Source organism: Mchenga conophoros, linkage group LG15 (genome assembly GCF_057382185.1).
Source record: "Mchenga conophoros isolate Kocher_MC1m ecotype Shallow Benthic linkage group LG15, M_conophoros_male_GT1.1, whole genome shotgun sequence".
Taxonomy (NCBI): Eukaryota; Metazoa; Chordata; class Actinopteri; order Cichliformes; family Cichlidae; genus Mchenga; species Mchenga conophoros.
The window spans coordinates 29,067,325-29,093,753 of NC_140540.1; the positions used below are offsets into that span (position 1 = coordinate 29,067,325).

The 26,429-nt window shown below is 40.9% G+C and overlaps 1 protein-coding gene across 4 annotated transcripts in view; it reads left to right on the plus strand.

Annotated features, from left to right (window-relative positions):
• Window positions 1–10,229: 10,229 nt before the first annotated feature.
• cd2ap (CD2-associated protein) overlaps window positions 10,230–26,429 on the plus strand; it is a 110,204-nt gene continuing 94,004 nt past the window's right edge. For 2 of the 4 annotated variants that reach the window (XM_085247053.1, XM_085247054.1), the window contains exon 1: window positions 10,231–10,593. In XM_085247053.1, the coding sequence (XP_085103179.1) occupies window positions 10,590–10,593 (4 nt within the window). In that variant the 5' untranslated portion in view covers window positions 10,231–10,589. Of the gene's footprint in view, window positions 10,594–26,429 lie in introns of all 4 variants that reach the window. The other 2 variants (XM_085247056.1, XM_085247055.1) reach the window with 2 other exon arrangements.

The window sequence follows — 26,429 nt, forward strand, 5'->3', positions numbered from 1 at the left end:
ATCCAGTATCTTAACAAAAAAAATTCTGCTCTGAACTGGAAGAAAAAACCCTGAGTAGAAGCTCACATCAAGAAAATAGCTCCTCGGTTCACTGTAGCATCACTCTGCTAACATGCTAACAGCACATTTGAGCTACTCACCCCCTCCCTTCCTGTGCTGAATCGTAAGCATAAGCGAATCACTCAGGACTCGCTCACCCCCTCCCGCCTGTACTGAATCATAGAGCGAACGAATCACTCACTAACCCCCTCCCGTGTTGAATCGTATGGTATGACAGTGTGAATGGTGCAAATCCAATATTTTCAAATCCGATCTGGGTCACTTTCGTATGTGGTACTGAATCCGATACATATCCGATGTTTTAGAAAGCGACTGCTGTTTGAACGGTCAAGTCGCATTAAATCCATCTTTTACGTCACTGACACAAGACAGACGCCAATTATCAGCACCGGAAAAGCGCCCGATAACACATCGCGAACGCTTCCTGGCCATCCAGTGTAGATGTCAGTGAAACTGTTGGGAAGACAACGTTGGAGAAACGTGAACATTTTATTTGTACTGTATAATCTGCAGATTCTGACAGAAATCTGCAACTATCCTTTGAAGCACCGCTCCTCTAAAACAGCAATAAGGATAATTATTAGGTTATCTACATTATTATGTAAATAAGAAAATAACTTAAAGCAAAAATTGGGAAACGTAAAGTCCGAAGTCTTTATATTAAGGGCCATCAGTCAAACAATATTGTTTGCTCTGAGTCTAAACAGAGCGCGTTGTGTGTGACATCTTCTTTTGCGCATGCGGGCCGCTTTGAGCGTTCACACTAGAGAGCGTTTGCAGTCACATTTTATTTGTAGTGTGAACAAGCAGACAAGAAAATCGGATTTGATCAAAAAATCGGAATTGAGCATTAAGACCTGCAGTGTGAACGTAGCCTTACCCCCTCCCTCCTGTGCTGAATCGTAAGCGTAAGCCAATCACTCAATCACTCACCCCCTCCCTCCTGGCTCACAGCTTCTTCTTCTTTTTGGTTGGCAACCAATGTTAAGGCGCATTACCGCCCTCTGGCTCACATTTCAGTGGACATTTAGATGAGAAAATATATATTTAACATCTAAGGAAAATACTAATAAAATAAAAATAAACCAAATAAATGTTTATTAAGCAATTTTGATAGGAAATTGCTTAATTTTAGAAATGTTTTTGCTCTTTTTTTGCTCTATAAAATAGTTGTTTTTTTTATAGAATCATTCATCTTAGCAGTAGGATTTACATGAAAAGAGAAACAAATTAAGTTTGAGTGAAAATGTAAATTTTTTGCACTCTCTGGGCCACTGACTCAGTGAATCAACAATAAACAGTGACTCAAAAAACCCGATTCACTTTGGTGAATGACTCATTAAAACTCGATTCAGTAAAAAGAATCAAATTTACCATCACTACTGCTCCAACGTGCTAAGGTTATGAGGCGAGTTACGGCATGTCGCAAGTTTTGTGAGGTGCTTTCGTGATATTTAATGGATCGGATTACATTTCTTATTTCTCTCCGATATCCAACCCAGTAATTTAGGTCAGTAACGGACTGATACGTAATATCGGATTGGTCCATCTCTATTCCATACTGCAGCCATAGATGGTGTTACAGCTCTGAGTCAGCTTTGGGCCATCAGATGCACACACTGGAAAACCAGCACCTGGACGTCATGCAGGAGAGACAGCCTCATTGATGATGGACTCTGCATCCTCTACTGTATCTCTTTCTCCTTTAACACACAATTAAAATCTCTCCAAAAGAGTTTAAACTTACTGAGGAAGTCTGTAACTTGTACACATTTGTACTTTTACTTGTTTTATGAGTTTTTTTTAAGAAGAGTAAAGATATTCACATAAAGTTTTTATTCTTCTGTATTTATTCTTTTGTATCATGTACAACGTCATACTGAACTTTACAGATGTGGTGAATTGGAGAAGAAAAAAAAACGGTTAACTCATCTAGAGGAGTTCATGTTGAAAAAATGTTGTAACAAAGGCTTAATTTCAACATTCTATAACAGGATTGTCACTGCCTTTCCAGAAACATCAGCTTCTAAGTTAGAATCTTGGTGAAATTACTTAAATATCAACATTTCTGAGGATACATGGAAGTCAGTTTGTTTAAAATTACAAAAACAATCGATTAATAGCAACCTAAAGCTATTACAATACAACTGGATCCTGCAAACTTATGTAACACTGGTGAAATTGAACAATTAAAACGTCAGAATTCCAGATACATGTTTTAAATGTGGAGAAGCCTGTGGGACATTTTTTGTTACTACTGCTGCATATTACTGTGAAAACAAATCTTTGTATGCTGTTGCAAAAACAATAAAAATATTGTTAAAAAAAAAAAAAGGATGCACCCAGTAAAAGGCCAGACACGCTGCCTATGGTCAATACTGTGATATAATGTGGCATTTGAAATGTTAGTTCCTTCAGCAAGTGGCAGTGGATTTTTTAATGAGCACAGTAAGTCATTTGTTAGTGTGAAGTGATACAGAAACAGCATTTAAATAAAAAAATAAACTCCTTTGATGACTTAAATCGACAACATGACAGTCTTCCTACACTGTAATAAACACACTGCAGACTAAACGAGGAGTTTAGCATTTAGTACAAAACAATGTGTCAGGGTAACTGCAAGACCAAACTTGTCACTTGAGATTCTGTGTTCCCGTTTTCCTGTTAACTGTCATCAGCAGCTTTCCTTCATCTCCTGCTCTGCTCTCCTGCTCAGGATCTCCTGCAATGGCAAATTGCAGGAGATACTGAAGGACCCGTCCCATCCTGGCAACAAACTGTTCCAACTTCTGCAATCTGGTAGAAGGTTCCGCATCTTCCGGGCAAGGACAGAGAGACTCAAGAGGAGCTTCTATCCCCAAGCCATCCGTGCCCTAAACACACACACCCGCCCGCTCACATCATCTCACATTATCTCACATCATCTATAATTAACTGAGACAGGACTCTCTTCCAGACACTAAACCAAGGAACAATGTACATTTCAAATTCCTTTAATTTTAAACATGTTTATATTGTCTATCCTGTAAAATAGTCAGATGTCTATTCATATTAATGTACAGAATTCACCTGCTTGCTGCTACTACTGCACATTCACCCAATGTATATACTATATATATATATATATATATATATATATATATATATATATATAAAATGTTCTTCCTCTACAGCCCCCCCCCCCCCCCCCCCCCCCAATTTTTGCACATGTCGAGGAGTGTGTCAGGCTACATTTCACTGTGTGTTATACTTGTATAACTATGCATGTGACAAATAAAGAACCTTGAACCTTGAAAATTCCAGTAGCCTGACAATTGCCTGACATCTACTGGACAGAAATTGTCATTGCAATTCAAATATCCCGACTATCATTTTCAAAAGTGCAATTTTACAATTTATTATTATTATTATTATTATTATTATTATTATTATTATTATTATTATTATCTGTCCCATTTGGTTCTCTAGCAATCGGAATTTTGGTCTGAAGGCCAAGAAAAATGCCTAACTACTACTTACTACTGACATGACTGGGGGATAGGAAAAGGAGAAATCAGAATCAGAATCAGAAACTTTATTGTCATTGTCATGAGAACAACGAAATTAAGAATGGTCCCCGATCATTGCATCATCCCTAGCAATATCAAAATATAAATAAAACAATAAAATTCAATAAATAAAATAGATAGAATACTTAAAATACTAATAAGATATAACAGTAAAACATTCACATACATTCCCACACACATGCTTCAGACCGTGCATAGATTAACACAAGAGTGGCGTGATGGACATTTTTTTGTAGTATTCAGATGTGTTATTGCAGTTGGATAACAGCTGTGTTTGAGTCTATTAGTCCTTGCTCTGATTGCCCTGTACCGTCTGCCTGAGGGCAACAGTTCGAACAGGGAGTGGCCAGGATGTGAGGTGTCTTTTATGATGTTTTGGGCCTTTTTAAAACAGTGGGCGTTGTGTAGAACTTCCAGTGTGGGGAGAGGGCAGCCAGTGATCTTTTGGGCGGTGTTAATGATCCCTTGGAGTGCTTTCCTCTGAGCCCCTGTGCAGCTAGTGTACCAGATGCATATGCAGTAAGTTAGAACACTCTCAATGGTGGCTCTGTAGAAGGACACCAGCAGTCTCTGTGTGATGTTATTCCTCCTGAGAATTCTCAGGAAGTACAGTCTCTGTTGGGCCTTTTTCAGCAGCTCGGAGGTGTTCACACTCCAGGAAAGGTTCTCCTCTATATTGACTCCCAGGAAGCGGAAGCTTGCCACCCTTTCTACACAGTCCCCATTTATGAATAGTGGTTGGATCTCTGCCTTTTTCCTTCTGAAGTCTATTATGAGTTCTTTGGTTTTTGAAGTGTTGAGGAGGAGGTTATTGGCCTTACACCATGACGTCAGCTGCTCCACCTCGTCTCTGTACGTAGACTCGTCTCCCTTGGAAATGAGCCCCATCACTGTGGTGTCATCTGCAAATTTCACAAAGATGTTGCTGTGGTGGCGAGGAGTGCAGTCGTGTGTGTAGAGAGAGTAGAGCAGTGGACTGAGCACACAGCCCTGGGGTGAGCCAGTGCTGAGACTCAGGGCTGAGGATGTGTGATGGCCAACTCTGACTCTCTGTCTACGGCCCGAGAGGAAGCTATTGATCCACATGCAGGTGCTGTATGGAAGCCCCAGGTCTTGTAGCTTGGCTACCAGTTTGTGTGGAAGGATGGTGTTAAAAGCTGAGCAGTAATCCACGAAGAGCATCCGCACATAGCTACAAAGAAAGAAAGAAAGAAAGAAAGAAAGAAAGAAAGAAAGAAAGAAAGAAAGAAAGAAAGAAAGAAAGAAAGAAAGAAAGACCGAGCCACAGGTGCCAGGCTACCATCAGGGAATGTGGTAGGGGGAGATAGGCTCCCAAATACAGAGTAGTTTGTATCTGATCAGAAGTGCAAAGAGCAATAAGTCCAATGAGAGCAGATTATGATGGTAACTTTAACCAAGAATCAGAAGATCCACTATGAGCAAGACTTGCTGATGATGGGAAGAAAGAACTCACTTTTAACAGGAAGAAACGTCAGGTGGAACCAGGCTGAGCCTTTGGCAGCCTAACTGAGGGACGGTTCAGGCAGAGCCCTTCAGCAAATAGGAATTATTAATCTATAAATGTATTCATTTTCAATATTTACATACCACATACAATTGTTTATACAGTTACAAATATACATGCATTTTAACAGTAAAATATGAGAGGATTTGTCTGAACAGTTACTGTTACCCAGAGCCGTTCAGTAAAATGAATTATCGAGCTTTAACTTCAACTTTCTGCATAAACACAACTAAAACTTTTATTCTCTATTTCTGAATTCAGACTCTGTATCTGCCATTGCTGTAAAAAAAAAAAAAAAGATTGTCCATTTCAGTGAATCTGCTGTGTTTATATTTTTCCTAATCATAGCTCTTTAGCTAGCCATTACACAGTACGCTATCATATACCAGCTAGCTCAACTTCAGTAACCCTAAATGTTGCTGCTGTTTATTTTGTCTGCCTTTCTTTATGTCAGAACTGATACCAGAGCTGTACATTTAAAGTTTTCAGAAGTCCCTCAGTCAGAACATGGTGTATCATCTTCAGAGAGCTAACTAGAGAACTAAAGAGCTAACTTCATAAATCCTGTTTTTCATAGATGCCTGAATGTTAAACTTTATTATTACATCTGGTAGAGCAGCCACACTGATCATTTTGTTTTTATTTATGAAAGAATGTAGATGGTTTTAATTCTCAGGGATTTGTTTGAATTTTGGGAACTGACGCCAAACTTAAAAGGCGGCTAGAAATGACGTAACTCTTCCATTCAATGGGTCTTGGTTCAGGGTCACCTGATCCAGCCCTAACTATATGCTTTATCAAAAGGGAAAGTTGAACTCTAATCTTGAAAGTAGAGAGGGTGTCTGTCTCCTGAACACAAACTGTGAGCCACCAAGCTGTTCATTTTTTACCACAGAAAAGTACTGCATTAACTGTTCAGCCACTCAGAGATAAATATATATGTATAAATGTGTCTGTAATTCCTGAATAGTTAATGTGGTACTTTTCTTAAAATTGTAAGTCTGCACTTCAGTCTCAGCTTGATAGGCTGATTTCAAATGTGCTGCAGTGGTGTACAGAGGCATCCCCCCTACGGAAAACGTTATGGTCTAAGAATAGTGGAATTATACATTCTAACCACACGGTGGCTCTAATCTCCCAGTAGTGTAGCCAAACTATGTCATGCAACAGGTTTTTAACCTCATTGTTACAGGAGAATGCATTTTTAAGCTGATTTGGCTTTGTTTGTGGCCAACAGCGTGACACCTAGCACCTGCTAGCTGCACTGCACTCATGCTGGGCACTGATCAGCTTCACTACAACAGTTTGGACAAGGTGCCTTTTCTCAGGAATGAGAACTTGTTAACATTTGACACAGGAAACTACAGTAGCGTAGAGCTGCTATCCAGGCAAAAGAAAAATAGAGATATATTATGTTATAACATTAAAAGTTTATTGTTCTAACAATATACTTTCACATTTGAACAATATACAATCATGTTGGTACGATATACTTTTCACATTTGAACAACATAAAATCACTTTACAATATACATAATTATCACGTTATAACAAAAAACCTTTCACGTTCTTACATAGTAAGTAAATAAATATTAAATATTATATTGTACGAATGTGATAATTATGTATATTGTAATAACGTGATTTTATGTTGTTCAAACATGAAAAGTATATTGATGTGGTCAGTTAAGTATCAGAGGGCGTTGTTAGTCAGTTTCTACTGCTTTAGTGTTACTGACATGAATAACAGGTTTCGCCTCCATCCGTCTCTCTGCTTTGGTTTTCTTTCTCTCTCCTATGTCAGTTGTTATTGTCTGTGCTTGTGGGCGGGATTCATCCTGGATTTCCACCTCTGGCCCGATAGACCTGCAGTAATCACACACCTGTCTCCGATGATCTCATCAAGGCCACTTCGTCAGGCAATGGCTGGCAGCCAGTCTTTTCTAGAAGGTTGAGCTACTGTCAGTGAAACCCTGGTTGCATTGTTGCTATGTAGCCACACTGTTTCTGCGCTCCCTGGATACTCACCATGTGCTTCTTCTGTTAGGATTCCTGAATTCCCTTCCCTGGTGTGTTGCTGGAAAGAGAGTGTTAGTTGTGAATAACTGGATGTTTGGACTCCCTTCCTTCCTGGAGCAGTAGTCTCCGCTTTTGTGTTTTTTTATTAATAACCTCACTTTAAATAAACTGAACTGAACAGGTGCAGTAGAGGGGCAACAATGAGACAACCCCCAAAACAGAAATGGTTTTACAGGTGGAGGCCACCTGACATTTCTGCCCTCCATCTTTAAAGTGTCAATACCAGCACTAGTATAAGTAGTTCAGAGTAATACTAGATGCTAGATACATTGTTACTTTTTGTTTTTCCAAGTGCAGTATTTAGCCCAATGATTTGTGTTAATTAGTTGTTTTGGAAATGGAAAAATATACCTTCAAATATGCACTATGAGAAGTGTCTGAAGCTTAGTGTGTGGACTGTTATGTCTATATTTTCCTACAGTCCATTTAAAAAACAGAGGAGGATCCAAAGTGCTTTAAAGAGAGGCACATTTCCATTCCAGCTCTGCAAAAAAACAACAGTCTCAAGTTGCACAGAAAAACTGAAAAGTGTGCTCTTATTGTGTTATTGTAGAAAGTAAAAATCACAGTGAGTAAGTACTCGTTAAAATGTGTTGAGAAGCATGCATACATTTATATCTTAAGCTTGATAAAAGTGTTTTCCTATTCTGAGAAAGTGTTTTCCATTAATGTGGAAAATAAAACCAAAATGATAAATTATTTACATCAGTGATCACAAAAGAGGACGGCTATGGCTCTCATAATCCCATTCAACTGCAGCCAACAGTGAGATATGCTCTGTGTGTGTGTGTGTGTGTGTGTGTGTGTGTGTGTGTGTACGTGTGTGTGTGTGTGTGTGTGTGTGTGTGTGTGTGTGTGTTGTGCTTCTGCGGTCAGACACATTTGCATAGCATTTGTGTTTTGTGCTGCCTTTTGAAAACTTGTTGACATTTTGCTTAAATGGCTCCAGTCAGGATGAATTTACCCTCAAATACTTCCTCTCCTAACAGTTCATTCTCTGGGATCACAGTAAGCCGCAAAAGCCACTGTCCCACTGCAGCCACAGCTGCGGAGCAACAGCTCGGCTCAGAATGGCAAAGGCAATGACTGCAGAGTAGGGCAAACAGTTTTGTCTTCAGAGTTTAAAAAAGAAAGGTAAAAACAAAATCATATGATCAGAAACTGCAGATATGAAACTAAAGTGTTTCCCATTTCCCAGTCTCTGCGGTAAACATTCCTGTCCTTCCCGCACATACTGAAGGTAAAATGATTCCGCACTGATACTTTGTGCCAAGAATGTTTCCTTCATTTCCTTCACTGCATGGTTTGGGTTGTGGTGTGAATCTTTCACATTGCATCCTCAAATGCCAAACCGTGATATTTACAAAACTCCTGCAACACATGGGATCAACGTCAGAAGCATTGATGAGTCGTTGTCGTGCATGTGTAAAGAAACAATGTGTTGAAATAGTGGAAGGAAGTAAATAGTCCTTCCCAACTGTAGTAGGTGTGGAGCAGTTATGTCCAAGTTTCAGCAAACACAAGCTGGTTAGTGCTGGTTACTAAAATAACAACTCTGAGTTTCACTCTGACCTACAGACCACCACAGATGCTCATACTGACCTATGTCTCAGATTTCATTACACAACACAATATAATAACCTGTTTTTTCCTTTAACAGGCTTGTGAAGTAGTGTTCACACATAGGCTACACATAGTATATTATACTGTTTTTAATGTCATTCTAATTTTTCCATTTTATCCCAGTGCTTACATTACATTACGGCTTTGCACATGTCTTTAATTGCTGGTGTTAATTGCTGCCCTCATTACTTACTTCCTGTGCTAGCTTTTTGCTCTTTATACATTACAGTGGCAGCCTGTTTGTTTGACCTGCCCTCTAACAACAGTGCTGTTACATTGTGACAAGTCACAGCAAATTTAAATACAACAGACATTAACAAAGTGCTACACTACAAGTAAATCTACCAGCAAACAGTGCTAAACAGAGCAGATAATTAGAGAATAAAAAATAATATAACAAGAAAAGATACAACCTGTTGAAATAAAGTAATAAAAGAGGCCTATTGGGGAAAAATGACACTGTCAGAACCTGAAAATGTTGGGACTTACATACTGTTAGTGAGGGAGATGATCTTTTCTGAAGAGGGAAGAGGTTTGGAGCTGAAAATGAGAATACCCGGTACAGGCAGTGTCAGGAATCTGCATTACTAAAAAATGCTGATCACCAGCAAATGTATGCAAGACTGGTTGAAAGTGGTCTCCAGCTGCTGCTTGTGAAGTTGACTTTGTGATTTCGTTGCCCTTGTTAAAGCATCTGACACAATATTGACGATGAGCCACAGCAGAGTGAGTGATTGAGTTATTTTATTCTGTTACAGCTTGAGTCCTCGAAGAGTGTCAGAGACCGTGACTCTGTGAATATTATTACTATTCTTAATTTCTGTCAAACACTTTCTCTTGTGTATGGTATCAGAGATGAGTGTAATTAAATGTGTGCACTGTGCAGTCATCTTTATTTAAAAAAACAACAACAAAAAACACCCCTTTATTGCCAGCACTATTGAGACAGCTGAAAACTGTACTGGGTTGTTTAACATTATGTCAACACCGAGTTTCAGCTAAATTAAACAGGAAATGCTACATGTCTTTGTGGCACCTTGCAAACCAATGCACACATACTATAGGGAGACACTATCACAATATTTCACTTTGGTACTTCATTCTGTTCACATAATCTACTAAGTCTCCCAGAATTATACTCAGATCAGACGCGTTTGGGTCTACCAGTGCTACTTTTTGCACTTATTGCTAAGTTATGGCACTGGAAGGTCTGCTATCGTTCAAACGGCCCAAAAATTATGGGCCTGACATTCATAACAGCGTATGTTGTGTAGGTTAGATGTGGTCCCAAATGTCACAAGACATCTGAAATCACAAAGTTAACAGGAGGAGGTGGTGGTTGGGGTGTCAACATTCCATTAACCATTCCTCTCGCGGGAATGAAACATCGCGAAGTTTCCTGCTATGTAGTGTTTTGGTAGCAGCAAGGATCAGGCAATCGGAGTAGCAGCGAGCCGTGGAGGCAAGTCCAAGAAAGGTGGAGACTCCTGGGTAACGTCCTGCACTCAACTCTAGAAGCACTACCGAGAGACACAACCAGGGAGGCTGCTGCCGCTGCTGAAGCGAAGACGAATGGATATACCCCTCATCTGGCTTCTTTTTCATCAGTAACTCGACTAGAAAACTCTTGGCGGTTGGCCGTGCTCATCTACCTGGTTAGTAGTTAGCTAGCAGCGAGGCTGCTGGACGACAGAATCCCAGCATTTGATCGCGAGGCGCCGAGAAGGACAGGAATGGGTGAGTTTCCATGATGTGGCGCTTGTGTGTGTCTGTTTGTGTTCATACGTTAACGGCTTTTTATTTCCCCACCCAGCCCGCAATCGTAACCCAGACTGAGCTTCAAATTAAGGGTCTTAAGTCACGCTGTCAGCGTCCCCCCTCCCCCCTTTTTTATACCAGCAGGGAGTTAAAGTTAGCCAGCCTTGGAAGCTAGCCTAGCCAGCTAGCTGACTGCCTGGCTGGATAACGCCACCTCCATCCCACCAACGGATTTGGCTGTGGTTGTAGCTAATGTTACCAGGAGCTTCGAGTGAGCTCAAGTCCACACGGCCTCCGCGAAAACACTCACTGTGCTGAAAATAGCGTAGCAGCTCGGAATTCCCATTTTATTCCCACCCGGCAGAGGTAATTATCCAAACTGAGGATAGAAGTACGCAGACTGGAAACTTGTGACGTGAACCTGGCGTCTTTGGCTCTGAAAGGGTATTAATAACTTCCTTTTCTGACGTTTGCTCTAAGCCTGATGTGATTTGGAAGTTTTCCGTGGCATACTCTCCTTGACTTCCCACACCCTAATGCATGCCATCCTCCAGTTTCCTCTGCTTCGTCTTGCGTGATCGTACACCAGGGTCTTTTTTTTTTAAGGTGGACTCAATATGATAGAAAAAATGAAGTGGATTCTTCCAGACTTAAACAACTGTGTAACTGCAGCTTTTGATGTTGCACACATCTCTGTCAAGGAGAGTGTGGTGCTGCTGTTGTGACCGTCATGCTGCTTTTGCTGTCAGCATGCAAAGCAAACCTCTGATGTGTGTGTGTGTGTGTTTGTGTGTGTATGTGTACAGTGCAGACCTCCCCTGTTGTATCATCAGACTGCAGCTCTCTGTAGGCTGTGGTTAGTGTAGCGGTGTGCACTTGTTATCTCTGCGTGAAATTTTACTTATTTACTGTATGCTGTAAAACCGGTTTTAAGCTCAGGCTTTTGCAGCTTTGGGTGTCTGGGACTTTTTGGGATTTTCAAGTGACAGAGATGCTTAAAAAGACCCACAGCCACAGGGCTTTTAACTAGCTTAGAGTTACTGTGTCTGACTTTGCTATGCCTTTGATCAGGTAGCTCATTCATAGCTGCGTTTGAACATGTCCCAGCTATGTGAGTGAGCCCCCTCACTCACACTGTTTGCTTTCCCTTCTCTTAGTTTAGGCTACAAGCAGTCAGCCTCAAGGTGACAGATCTCCTGGTCTTTAACTTTTAGCTTTTTTATGACAAGAAAGAAAGGAAGATGGGTTGCCTGAGATGACAAAGAAAAAGCAGTCCCCAGATATCAGCATAGAACTTTTCATTACACACATAACTGGAGCAGCAGGATGTGAATACCACAGCAGAGCCTAAATCAGTCTGGACATGGGCCAAACTGTTTGATTTAATATTAAACCCAATCTCTGCTGGCCTCAGCCAGTATTTAACAGTCTGTCGTCAGTGTTGACCTCCCACCCTGGCGTTGGTGGCGTTGGGAACGATCATTTCTCTAGAGCCGTGTCTAGATATGTTGCTGTTTTTGTCAGCCTTTGAAAACATCTAAAGACAGATGTAAATGCTGTCACCTGTCAGCTGATATCTGTCACAAGTAAGGGATTAAGGTAGACTGGATCATTCATGGCCATATGGAGAGCATTGACTATCAGTGCTCTTTAACAACCAGCTTCTAATCCAGTGTTGGGGGTTTCTGATAGAACAAGCTCTCCTACATTGTGTTTAAATAGTCCTTTTTCAGTATGTGTCACTTTAACATCAATAGTTAGCATTGATGTAAGTAGGGCTGGGTATCGTCACTGATTTCTAGAATCGATTCAATTCCGATTCACAAGGTCCCGAATCGATTCGATCCACGAGTCGATTTAATTCGATTCGATTCGATTTAAATCTGGGAAATTTTGACAGTCAGAGATATAATTCAGATCAGGACATTTACATATTTTTGTATCTATAAAAAGGAAGCTGACACTCTCAAGACTTTATCCAAGGTGTGAGCATCACAGCAGATGCCTTTGTGTCAAAGTAGCTGAAGATAAAACACAGAAAAACATGTAGGTGATTTTCCTGGCCTGGGATTTTATAAAAATATTCTGCAGTACATCAAAAACGAAAGAAAACCATTAATTAATGAACATTACCTCTGACGTTACAGCGGTTTTATTAGAGACATGACTAAGCATTTTGCATTTTGAATAATTTTAAAAAGTTTCAATTTGTTCAGTATTGAACAGCAGAAATGAGGTTTTCTTTTCGGAAGAATGTAAAAGGGGAAAAAACAGCGGCCGACAGCGCTGTAAGCAACAGTAGACTTGTGTAACAAGCAAGCGAATAATGAAGAAAGCGAAACTGTTCGAGAGAGAGAGGGGGGGGAGAGGGGGAGGGAGAGAGGGAGAGAGGGAGAGAGAGAGAGCTGCGCATCGCAATGGAAGCAAAACAGTAAAAGAGTGAATTCATGACGATGTTTATGTGAAGCGTTTGGATCTTCTTTTGCTGCTGATTCGGTCAATATTGTTTGGAGAGAGATCAAACTAACAGCTTTAGAATCAGCGCATAAAGGGCGTGAACACAAAGCGCGGACCCGGATCAGCGAGCTGTCGGCTTTCAGCCCCGACTGTGAGAAAGGCGACATCTAACTGATTCTGATCCGCGGGTCGCGCTGTGTGTTTAAGTCTATGTGCAGAATCCCTGTACCTGCTCTCATTTACTGTTTGGTGGTTCTTGAAATTTTGTGAGATGTCACCAGAGATTCTGGCATTTCGGACAAAATAAATTTATATTAAAAAATCGATTCAGGATTTTAATGAATCGATTTTACGTTATCCAAGCCAGAATCGATTTTAATCGATGAATCGATTATAAAAACCCACCCCTAGATGTAAGCCATCTCAGACTGCCGGGACCTGTTTGACACGCATACCTGCTGTTTGCTTATAAAGCTACTGGTTAAGTCCCTAGTAGAGCAGGACCTGTTTAAATATTAGCTTAAAATAGGGGTCCCACTGAAGGCGAGTTTGACTAGTTGACTGAAACTTAAACTCCATTTGTGTTTAATGTGTGTTAAGGCGTCAGTAAAACAACCTGTTAAGCTGTTAAATGGGGAGAGAATCCAGGCAGTGAGTGTCTTTTCTCCTAGCAGCACACTGCTCTTTGTATCAGCCACCTCTCAGATCAGGGGGGAAGGAATGCAGTTATGAGTTTCCTCCTTACTGATCGTGTGTGAGTGACTGAGTGAAGCACGCAGCCTGCCTGGCAGTCGGCTCGCTTGCGTGGCCTTGTGTACCCCCCAACACCCTTCGCTCCTTCCTTCCTTTCCCCCCTTTTCTCTCTCCCCTGTAACATCCTCCTCTCTGTCATCAGCTTATATAAGATCCCAAAGTCTTCACCTGCGCCGTGCAAGGCGAGTCAAACCAGTATAGCTCGTCTATTGATTGTGAGCTCACAGACAGGACATATGGTGGGAATTTGCTGCTCTTTGCATTTACGAATTTGATAGCTATGAGTGTAGTTGGGATATGTATATTTAGATTGAATAATATTTTTTCCCCAGCTGAGTTGAATCAGAATGCGCAATGACTAACCAGAGTTGCAGCAGAGGTGGACAGACACTTCACCTGGTCTGGGTTCTTTCCTCTTTTTTTTTTTTTTTTTTTTTTTTTTAAATTGTTCTCTTGGCACAAAGACAATAATCATTCTGACACATGCACATGTGAAAACTATTCAGTCTGTTTTGGCTTCTCTAAAATATACAGGTAACAGTTATCACCTATGTTAAGTTTGGAGGGTTAAGGGATGATTTTCCTTATGTATGTTTTAAAACCTTGTAATGAATGCTTGAAAAAGTATAATGAAGTCGTGTGGTTTAATTTCAGTTAATTAATTTAGTTCAACTTCAAAAAATTTTTTTATCCTGCAAGTCAGTACTTTTACTTGGTAAGCAAAAGGTCACTGGTTCTATTCCAGCCGGAGATGGAAATCCCCTTTGGGGTTGCGTAAGGAAGAACATCCGCCATAAAAACTCTGTCAAACAAAACATGCAGACAATACCTGCTGTGGCCAGTAGCTGCTCCTTCTTCTATAACTGGGAAGAGGTAAAGCAAAATGGACAGCTTCCTGATTGAATAGAAAACAAATATCCTATCTGTGTTAGCTCATGCCATCTGCAGTGTGTCATGGTACAGTTAAATGCAGTTTATCCTACAGCGCTAGACTGGATTTATGGAAGTATTATTGTCATGTGGAGCTTGCAGCAGATCTTCAGAGTAGAATTGTTACTGTTGCCATAGACTTGAGTTGGAATTCATTTGACTGTCTTGATTATGATATTTTCGGGCATTTGCTGATCTGTTCGTCCAATGAACACCACTTTGTTTACCTAATAAAATATTGGTGATGGTAATACAGCCAATCACAAGTCTTCAAACATAGGGAAGATGGTTAAATATAGGCCTAAATGACAGTTGGATGTATCAGTGTCTGGTTCTATAGGCAACCACTTTACAACCAGTAGTAATTGCTTCAGTCATTTTCCTGTGTTGAAGAACTTGAGCTCTGAACCCACCTACTGTGCTTTGCTGCATTTCATTGATATTGCACGGCTCCTGGTTGCTAAATCTGCATTGGTCTGTTCCTGTGTGAACACTCCTTGATAACTTCAGAACACTTCACTGGGGTATCTGGACGTTTAAAGAGCAACACTGGACTAGCTTACAGGACTACTAGTTACTCAGAGCTGACTTGCTGGGACTAAATACTTTAAATGATCAGGCCAGTAACAAAGCAGCCATTCAGTTAGTCCATCAAGAAGTGTTGCTCTTGTCTCTTGATATGAGAAGATTTAAATAGAAGATAGAAACTTAGACATTTTAAAAATTTCTTGTTAACTGCAGTAAAATTCAAGGCCTTTAGATCATCATTGGATTCAGTTTTAAGGTGTCAATATTAGGGCTGCACGATTAATCGTTAGAAAATCGCGATCTCGATTCATACTTATGTGTGATCTCATTTCCAAATGACAACGATTTAAAAAAAAAAAAAAAAAAAAAAAGAAAGGGGAAAAAAAGACGACGATTGTACCGCATTTTGATCCGGGACGTAATCTGCAAGAAAACAAGCGCTCACTCTTCCTGCTCAACAAATGACAAGGGCGGAGCCTTATACCACGTGATACAGAAGCTGTGCCGTGTGATGTTAAAATTAGCAGGGAAAAAACAACGGAGAACACGTCAGGGATGACGAGAAAGTGACAGGAGAAAATCCGTCCCGGTCAACCACCCAAACATCAATAACGGGAACCTTATACAGCGCTTCCCTATACCCGTCGAACTCCCGCAGGCACAAAGACATTACGGAGGCTATCACTTATCACCTGACCAAAGATATGGCTCCTATCAACACTGTGCAAAACGAGGGATTTAGGAAAATGATCAACACCCTAGACAAACGCTACACAGTGCCGTCCCACAACTATTTTTCTATTGTTGCACTACCTGCTCTATACACGCAGCGTCGAGCAACGGTGGAGACGGAATTTCAAGCAGTACAACATTTGGCAATGACAAAATGTGAGACATTTGTTGTTTTTATGTTTATTTATTGTTTTTATGTTCAGTTTCAACTGTTACGAAGTTGATGTGCAGTTAATAAGCGCAATAAATATTTATACTGGAAAAGAAAATCGTGAGAGAATCGGGATCTCAATTCTAAGCAAAAAAATCGTGATTCTCATTTTATGCAAAATCGTGCAGCCCTAGTCAATATCCATTAATGCCATTATGGTTGTCCTAAATTTGATCCTCTACATGGGACTGGAACTGAGCTTGGCATCTAGTGGCTATTGGCTCTGTAAACCCTGACCCACTTCAACACTTTGCTGTGCAGATGTACAATTTTTGCATTCCAGTATAACCTCTGAATACACATGACACACAAACAAGAAGCAGCTGTTTGAGTTAATATTCAGATTTTAAAAGAATACATGTTTGTTAATGCAAGTCTAGTTTTAGTGTCCAGCTGGATCAGTTGTTGTAGCAAATGACCCAAATACAGCGGAGCTACATTTGAATGAAGTGGAGTCGTTTCACGTATTAGTGAATATTTAAAGACCCAGATCAGAGCTGAATGCAGTGAATTATAAAGGGGACCTGCTGAGTCAGCGTTTCTTTTATATCGCAGTCCCAAACTCTGCCGTGTGCGTGTTTCCAAAGTGGATCAAGTCCTCAAACATAAGCCGTCTCCCTCTCTCACTAATGTCACAGCAGCAGCAAATATGTCAAGAATCCTTAAGTACCGCTCCACCACGCCTAGGTGTCATCACACTGTTACCGTCACTGTTACTGTTTTTTTTTTTTTTTTTTTTTTTTTTTAAATTTCTTTCCTAACATTATTTTTGCTAGTTTTTTCACACCCACATCAGAGACGGCTGACTTTGCTTTCCCTGTGTGGCCGTGCTCAGTAGTCAGTAGGGCAGCAGCATGGATGTGTGCATTGTATCCACTCAGAGATGTGGTTGCATCTCCATAGAAATGCCGTCTGTTGGCTGTGAGAGTGAGGCTCCGTGGGTCTGTTGTACAGCCAAGCAGCGTTAAGTGGTTTGTAAATGTTAATGTTTCCAGGCATTCCGTATCATGATCCATATCTATCAGAGACAAGAAAAGGCCTGAGGGAAAGGGGTTTATCACACATGTCCGTAAGCGCGGTGAGTCAGCAGCAGCTGGACCTGCTGTTTTGTCTTGGATTTACACCTGGCTTACCAAGTGCAGTCTGGCTCATTCAGACACATCCTGCTGCATTTACACACTTTGTTTTCACCCACCCAGATAACATACAGAATGCTGAGAGGTGGTGTGACAGTGTGCAGTTGCCCATATCAGTACACACATACAGTTTCCCACACGTAGACTATGCTCGTTGGTTGTCTGTTTTGGAGATGAAATGGATTTGTTTCTTATGGATTTTGATGTGCAGAATCCAAATACGACACTGGTATTGTGGTCACTTTGCAGGGCGTTTGGGATGGACACCCAATTAATGGAAACAGGTTAGGGTTATGGAAATGGTGGTTAAGAGGAGATGAACACTGTTATGAGCTGTGGCACCAAACAGGAGGTGCTCTCTGTCATCAGCTGGAGCTCCTCTGTTTTGACTATTCCTACCATTTAATTGCTGTGCTTCTGGGAGCTCTTGTCTCTCCGTTCCAGTTGTGCATTTAGAGCAAGACAGTAGAAGCACTCCTGCAGCAGGGATGTGGCTGCCGCTGGCCACATTATTGATGTATTCTAAAAACTTGAGGTGCTTTTACCCCCACCACTAGAGCAGGGCGATATGGCCAAAAATATTTATCACGATATATATTTGAAAATTTGCGATAACGATATAACTGACGATATAATTGATGCGAGACAAAATACAACTCCACAACATTACTAGCGCAAAAAGGCAACCTTCCATTTATTTTCACTTAAACAAGAAGCTGGTTTTTATGTACATTAAAGCTTTATAAAAATTTAACAGTGCAAATGCAAATTCCTTGCTGAAAGTTTAACCAAAAGGCATTTCCAGTAGAAATGGGCTGACATATCCTGAGCATAACCATGTATAATATCCACTGAAGTTAAAAAGAGGTGCTTTGCAACATTAAACTGCAGTGTGCAGTACGTATTTTTCGGACCATAAAGTGCACGGGATTATAAGGCACATTAAGCGAAACAAAGCAGTCAGATAAATCAAACTTTATTAAACTAATTCTTCTTGCTTCCTCCACTTCTGTACCATTGATTCATTAATGCTGTATTCTATCACAGCTGCTCTATTCCCATGTTGTTGCAGTATATTAATGACTAACCTCGTATTGTGGATGGATTATCTCAGTTGTTCTCCTGACTGAAGTTTGGTCCGTTTACAGCATCCTGCCATGCGATTGCATTTGTCTCTAACCATGAAGAACCTTCACGTTAACTTTTATCGAGTGGAAAAGTGTTAGTGTTCGTCCTCCAGCTTCACTGTTTATGTTATGCTAACATAGCTGTGTCGCTACCGATCAGGTAGCACATCATTATATACCAGCTAGCCCAACTTCAGTAACCCTATAAACGTCACTGCTGTTTAGTTTCCTGTCTTCATTTATGTTGGAAGTGATAGCAGAGCTGTACGTTTGATTTTTTTTCAGAAATCTCTATATCATGCTTAGGTAACTAGCGAAACTAGCGAGCTAACTTCCGCTAGCTTCCTGCTAACTTCTAACTCCGTTAAATGTAATACATTTTGTTTTCATGGATGCCTGGAAGTTAAACTTCATAGTTACACCTGGTAAAGCAGCAATGCTGATCGTTTTAATAAAGATGAAAGAATTTAGACAGTTTTTAACTCTCAGTGATGCTGCAGTGTTCATTTGACCTGAAGATTACGGAGTTTAGGACCCAGATTACTCCCAGATTTAAGAGCATCTTAGTCCGACAAATACGACAATAACGACGGCCGCTTGCATGTTCTGCAAAAAAAATGTGCTTTGCCGTGTATCTGACGGACAAACACCAAACCAGTTCCACATCACTGAAGTTGCACCATTTTTACAAACCAATTCTGGTTCATCTGTTTCACTCAACAATCGGCCATGTGCGTATGAAAACAAAGGCACTGCGCATGCGAGTTTTACTCATATTCTATCGCGATATTTCATTTTCCTATTGTTGCCTAACAGTATTACCGTGAACAGTATAATATGGCCCAGCCCTACCCACCACCACCACCATCGATACTGTGTTCACATTAGTTTGGTAAATGATTCAAACTAAGGTCCAGTTAATTTCACATCATTGATGCAGTAGGATAGCTGTGCACCAGTAACGGAGCCAATCTATTGTAGTCTGGTGTCACCTGGCCATGAAGGACTAGCAGACCTGCTGACCTACATCTACACAGCAATACAAAGATGGCGAGGCACCTGTAGGCCCGTCAGCTTCCTGCTTCGGTGCTGAAAGTTGTTTGTCAACGCCTAGCAAACAGTGAGTGTATGTTCAGATGTGCTGTATGGCAGAGCCCAGTTATGAGGTGTTATGAATATAAACTGTAAAGCAGTGTAGCTGTTTCTGGGGCAGAGGCCAGGACTAGAGAACTTGAGGATATGCCTTGTCTGTAGGGCTGCCATGATTAGTTGACTAGTCACGATTACGTCGACTATTAAAATCGTCGACGACCAATTTAATAGTTGATGCGCCGTTTGAAGCTTTGTAAGATCCTGAAAGACGCAGGAATAAGTAGTAGGATTTAAGAGTATAATAACGGACTGAAACAGAAGATGGCAGCACTGCATGTCCAGGGATGCCATCTGCCGTTAAACCCTGAAGAAGAAGAAGCAGTGTCCGGTTTCATAGCTGTGACCAGATTTAGCAGCCACATCCTTCGGAGGCTGCATTTGTAGGCGAATTACGTTACAGTGACACGGCGAAGCCTGTCCAAATTCAAAGACTCCCCCAAATGCGGCCGAAAAATGCGTCCTTCATTTCCCCAGATTTGAAGGATGGGTCGGTGTATCCGTTGTGGCCCAACCTGTCTCAGAGTTCATAGCGCGGCCCAGCCAATTCCAGTTTTCAACAATGGCGGCAGCTACTTAGTTTTAATATTACTCTTATTTCTCTTTCTGGGTCACAAAATAAACTTGTAACATATTTTCAGGCGAGAATGTAGCTGTGTAAACCTCAAATATCTGCTCGGTTTAGCAAGACATCACATATTTGCAAAAGTGCTCCGACGTTTTCGGAGAACCACCAGCTCGATAGCTAGAGGGTTCAAGGCCCACTAGAGCTGGCGAGAACAGCAAACTCCCGGGGCACATCATTTTCAAACCCCCCGCGGTCTTTCACTACTCAGGTTAAACATGATATATAAGTCACTCAGATAATTTAAAAATGTCAAAGGAGCTTGCAAAGAAAAGCGTCTGGACTTCTTTAAGTTGCTTGAAGACGTTTCACCTCTCATCCGAGAAGCTTCTTCAGTTCTAAGGTCAAATGGTGGAGAGTCCCAGATATAAACCTAGTGGGAGTGACCCCCCACGGAGGGACAAAAGGACCCCCTGATGATCCTCTAATCGCCTGAGCCAAGGTGGGGAAACTGGGCGTGGGTCCCAATCAGCCAGAGTTTCGGGTGTGTTCATTGTGAAACCTGGCCCCACTTTATCATGCGAATTCCTGAGGTCAGATGGCCCAGGATGTGAGTGGGCGTTAAGGCGTCTGGGAAGGGATCTCAAAACTGGATTATAGATGGCAGAGAGTTGGTGTCGTAAACCCCCGCCTCTGTTCAAAGATGGTCGCTCACAGTGGACATAGATGGCTTCTTTCACTCCTCTTTCAAACCATCTGTCCTCTCTGTCCAAAATGTGAACATTGGCATCCTCGAAAGAGTGTCCTTTATCCTTAAGATGCAGATGGACTGCTGAGTCTGGCTCAGGCGATTAGAGGATCATCAGTGGGTCCTTTTGTCCCCCCGTGGGGGGTCACTCCCATTTAGGGATGGGTACCGGTGTCCGGTGCCATGATGGCACCGGTTCTGACATAAACGGTAGTAACCAGACCGAAAAGCAGCGCACATTTCGGTGCTTTATTTCGGTGCTTTTTTTTCCTGAGCTGTGATACACTTTAGATTCTAGCCAATCATTTTACGTTTCCGAGGATAGTAGGCGGGGCCAGGTACGTACGTTCTGTTAGAGCAGAGCTACAGATTAAAAATGTCCAAGGCAAAGCGGTCAAAAGTCTGGCTGTACTTCACAGCAAAGTATGCAAACTCAGCAGCCTGCAACAAGTGCTTTAAGCTGATACTGTGATACTGTCAAAGGAGGTAACACCTTAAATCCGACGAAACACCTGGCGACGCATAGCGTTTTTTTTAAAAGCCCAGAAATGCGCCGTATTTGATAGCTTGCTGCGAGACCTCACACCGAGCACATCTACTGCGGGTGGGTTGCCTGTTATGCAACATCCCCCAAAAACACGAAGAGGAGAGTCCTGGCCCCTAGCCCTGCCAGTGTAGCAGAAATGATGACGGATGATGGTGGCAGCAGCAGCCGTTCTTCTCTGCGTGAATAGCTAATTTACGTTGAGTAGGCTAACCACGTTATTACATTAATGCATGTAAGGTGAACTAGCAAACATCATCATAGCTACATGCGGCTGTCCTCTTGTTTGATGGCAGATACTCCCTTCACCCTGGCTAAAAAGGCTAAAATGACCAAAGGAAAAAGTGGAAAACAGTTAAACATGAGAGGTTTAGGACAAAGTTTGTGTTTTTTCCATTGTTTAAGCACTGCTTCCAGCCAAGAGTGATACCATATATGCCCCATAGCTGCAGAAAAGGCTAACATTGTTATATTTTTACAAAAAACAGCTGAACATGAGAGGTTTTTGGACCAATTTTGTGTTCTCCATTCTTTAAGCACCGGTTTGAGCACCGTTTGAGCACCGGCACCGTTTCAAAAGTACCGATTTGGCACCGGTATCGGATAAAACCTAAACGATACCCATCCCTACTCCCATTAGGTTTATATCTGGGACTCTCCACCATTTGACCTTAGAACTGAAGAAGCTTCTCGGATGAGAGGTGAAACGTCTTCAAGCAACTTAAAGAAGTCCAGACGCTTTTCTTTGCAAGCTCCTTTGACTACGATGACCTGGATGACTGAGAACCTTCACAGACATAATTTAAAAATGTTATTGTTTGGCTTTTTTCAATGTTTTATTTGTTCCTCAGTAAATTGGTTTGGCTGAGATTAAAGTTACAGTTTTTACACAGCTGAATAAATGTCAAACAGAGAACTGATTAAACAGAAGTGTGAAATGGTAGAGAATTTACTCCAGTATCCTGTTGTTATATTTTACATTTGCATTTACAATCTGCAAATTTCATTAAAAGTTTAATAAACTATCATCTTGTCTTTATTTTTAGTTAGCACATACCTTAAACACTTCAAGCTGTAAGCTAATGATAGTTATATAAGAGCAGGCGCACGCTGGTGCGCTTTACGTCCAATGGATGCATGATCCGATTAGTCGACTAATCGCAAAAATAATCGGTGACTAGTCGACTATCAAAATATCGTTTGTGGCAGCCGTACTTGTCTGAAAGTTGCTGCTTGATCTGAGCTTGTCCAGCTTAGGCTATTAGGAGACTTTTCTTCACTTTCAGTTTTCAGGAAACTCTAACTTTCACCCTCAACGTTACTTCATAGGTTGCAGCTGTTTCAGCCTCAGTCTTGCTGCCCCGTGGCGTGACTCTAGTGACTAGGCAGGAAGTTTGCTGATGCCACGCACACACAGTACCTGTACGCCGTCTTTTAATGCGCCCATGCTTAACATATTTGGAAAGGCATTTCCTCCAAGGAACAAACCAAGAGGACTTTGTCCACTGCTACACCAACAACTAAACAAAAACGCATTCTAAAACAAAGAACCCCCCCCCCCCCCTCCCCCAGTCCCACACAGATCAACACAACCATCAAACATATTACAGGAATATATAGGGCTGTGCGATATGACCAAAATCTCATATCCCGATATTAAGACATCTATCGTCCGATAACGATATAAATCACAATGATGCAACATTTTCTGTAAATTCTGTGAATCTCAGGCAGTTCGACTTCTGTGAAGTGTTTCCAGCTGGGCGTCATAGACCTAGAGTCGAGTGTTTTAACTGATGCATGAAACTATACATTTTTAGACATAGGTTGTGACGGCTGCCGTTTTCTTTGTGAGTATTTATTATCATTATTATTATTATGTTTTAAGAAAAACATGACATCTTTAAGCCACCGGGAAATAGTAGGATATTTAACAGACTTCCAATGCAACAATATTAGACGTCTCGCTAATAGGGATGTGAAGGCTATAATATCCTTTTGTGTGGAATCAAGTGTAAGTGAGCGATCAGGAATCCCGACTACAGCAATCAGAGGACAAGGATGAAGAGTTACCCCAAGAACAGTTGACATAATAGCAAAATACCCTGTCCAGAAACCTTCTAGCTCAGGACACAGAAAAAAACATGTGGCTAAGGTGACAAGGAGAGCCATGGCATTTATCACATTTATTTTCCACTTCTGGATACAATTCAGAAAGTCTAGACTTAGAGAAATGCACCCTGTGTATGACCTTAAATTGAATAAGTCCAAGATGAGCACAGGAGGTGGAAGATCGTACCCTCGCTATAGCCTGTTCCCAAGACTCCTCATGTATTCGAATTCCTAGTTCTCCTTCCCATGTACACTTAAGCTTAACATTAGAGTCCTTACTAAAAGACAAGATAGCATCATAGAGTTTCGAAATGGTTCCTCTGTGATGAGGAATAAATGATAACGTCGTTTCTCACTGCTGTTCTGGAGGTAAAGAGGGGAAATTTGGGAAACACTTGGCAACAAAATTTCGAATTTGAAAATGGCGAAACAAATGGGTAATAGGGAGATTGTAACGAGAAGACAAATTGGGAAAACTATTGAAAACACCATCCACATATAAATGTTTGAACTGTTTTATACCCTTGTCACACCACACGTCTAAACTGAAACCAGATTTTGAGTGTGTTAAGAACCACCTAATTATCCAGAATACTTAAAACAGCAAGGATGGAGCGTACAGGGTCAGTCATATATAATAACAAGTCATCCGCATACAATGATACTTTATGTGCAATTTCATTACGGATGATTCCCCTGAATACAGAAGGAGGTCTCAATGTAATAGACAGAGGCTCGATGGCAATGGCAAAGAGTAAAGCTGACAGAGGGCAACCTTGACGACAACCACGACCCAGCGCAAAATAATCAGAGTAAACATCATTAGTTTGAACACTGGCTTTAGGGGACGAATAAAGAAGCCGAATCCAGGAAATAAATTTATCGCCAAAACCAAATTTCTCTAAAACTGCAAACAAGTACTCCCACTCCACCCTATCGAAAGCCTTTTCAGCATCTAAAGAAATCACAAGTTCAGGAAATTCAGATAGATGCTTTGAGAAAATAGCATTAAAGAGTGTACGGGTATTAAAAAACAATTGTCGTCTCTTTATAAAGCCATTCTGCTCTTCAGATATAATTCGAGGAAGCACATCCTCTAGGTGAGATGCAATTACTTTAGCCAATACCTTTGCATCGGCATTAAGCAGAGATAATGGCCTGTAGGAACCACAGGAGGTTGGGTCCTTGTCATTTTTGAGAAGGAGCGCTATGGTGGCTTGTGTGAAAGTAGGTGGTAATGAACCCGTTTCCAAGGATTCATTAAACACAGACAAAAGCAATGGTGCAAATTTACCAATAAATGTTTTATAAAATTCAATTGGAAACCCATCTGGGCCTGGAGCTTTATTAGGCTGCATAGATGTAATAGCTTTTAATACTTCTTCAACAGATAATGGGGAGTCCAATTGCCCGGCAATATTAGTACCAATAACAGGGTTTGAAAGATTATGAAAAAATTCATTCATTTTAGCTTTATCCGTGGGAAATTCGGACTTGCACAACAAAGAGTAAAATGTTTTAAAGGTAGAATTAATTTCCAAGGGATCTGTAGTGATATTGTCATAAGAGATTTTAATACTGGGTATCACATGTGAGGAGGCATGACGTCGTAAATGATGTGCCAACAAGCGACTAGCCTTGTCACCGTATTCATAATATGAACCACGACTGCGTAGTAATAAGTGCTCAGCCTCTTTGGTTGACATAAGATCAAATTCTGCTTGCAAATCAAGCCGCTGCTTCAGTAATTCTGGAGAAGGGTTCAGTGTATAACTTTGATCAAGGTTACTAATTGCAGCTATAAGTTCTTTAAGCCTGGCATTAATCTTTTTATTAGCACGAACAGAGTAAGAAATAATTTGACCTCTCAGGTAGCATTTAAGAGTCTCCCATAGCAGAGAATATCAAACAGAATCATTTTGATTTAAGGACAAGAACTCCTCAATAGAGCTTGAAATAAATTCACAACATTCTTTATCCGCCAGAAGGAGGGAGTTAAATCTCCAAAGTGGAGGACTACGTTTATAGGTAGAAAGTTGAATATCCAATAGCAGAGGTGAATGATCAGATATTATAATACCAGAATAGTCGGAAGAATTAACACACGAATTAAGAGTTCTGTCGATGAAAAAATAATCAATCCTGGAATAAGACTGGTGGACCTGGGAGAAAAACGAAAATTTTTTGATTGAAGGGTTGCGAAATCTCCATGGATCAACAAGATCATTCTGTTTCATAAAATCTGAGAATGTTTTAGACATAGATGATGGAGTCAAATTACGAGGAAGAGATCGATCCAAGATTGGATCAAAAACACAATTCAGATCACCACCAAGGATAAGCAAATGAGTATTCAGAAAGGGGATGTTACTCAACAAACTATTAGCGAATTCAGCACCATCAAAATTCGGGGCATAAACATTTACCAACAAAACCTTTTTCTGCATTAGGGTATCAGCAACAATGATAAATCTACCATTCCTATCAGCGATAACATTGGTCGAAGAGAATTGAACTTTCTTATTAATGAGAATGACCACTCCTCTAGCTTTCGAATTAAAATTTGAATGAAAGACCTGACCTACCCAAGGGCAATATGACCTATAATGATCCTTAATGTGAAGATGAGTCTCCTGTAAAAATGCTGTCAGAATTTAGACGTTTCAAGATCTCTTAATGGGGTTACCCATACATATTCCAACTAATGAATCTAAGAGGCATGCCTGACCCAGCAATGCTGGGGTCTATATTGCCATTAACCATTCATAAAAAGGAAGAAGAAAAGAACCAAACCAAAATGCCAGTGGCCATGAAGAGCTGAAA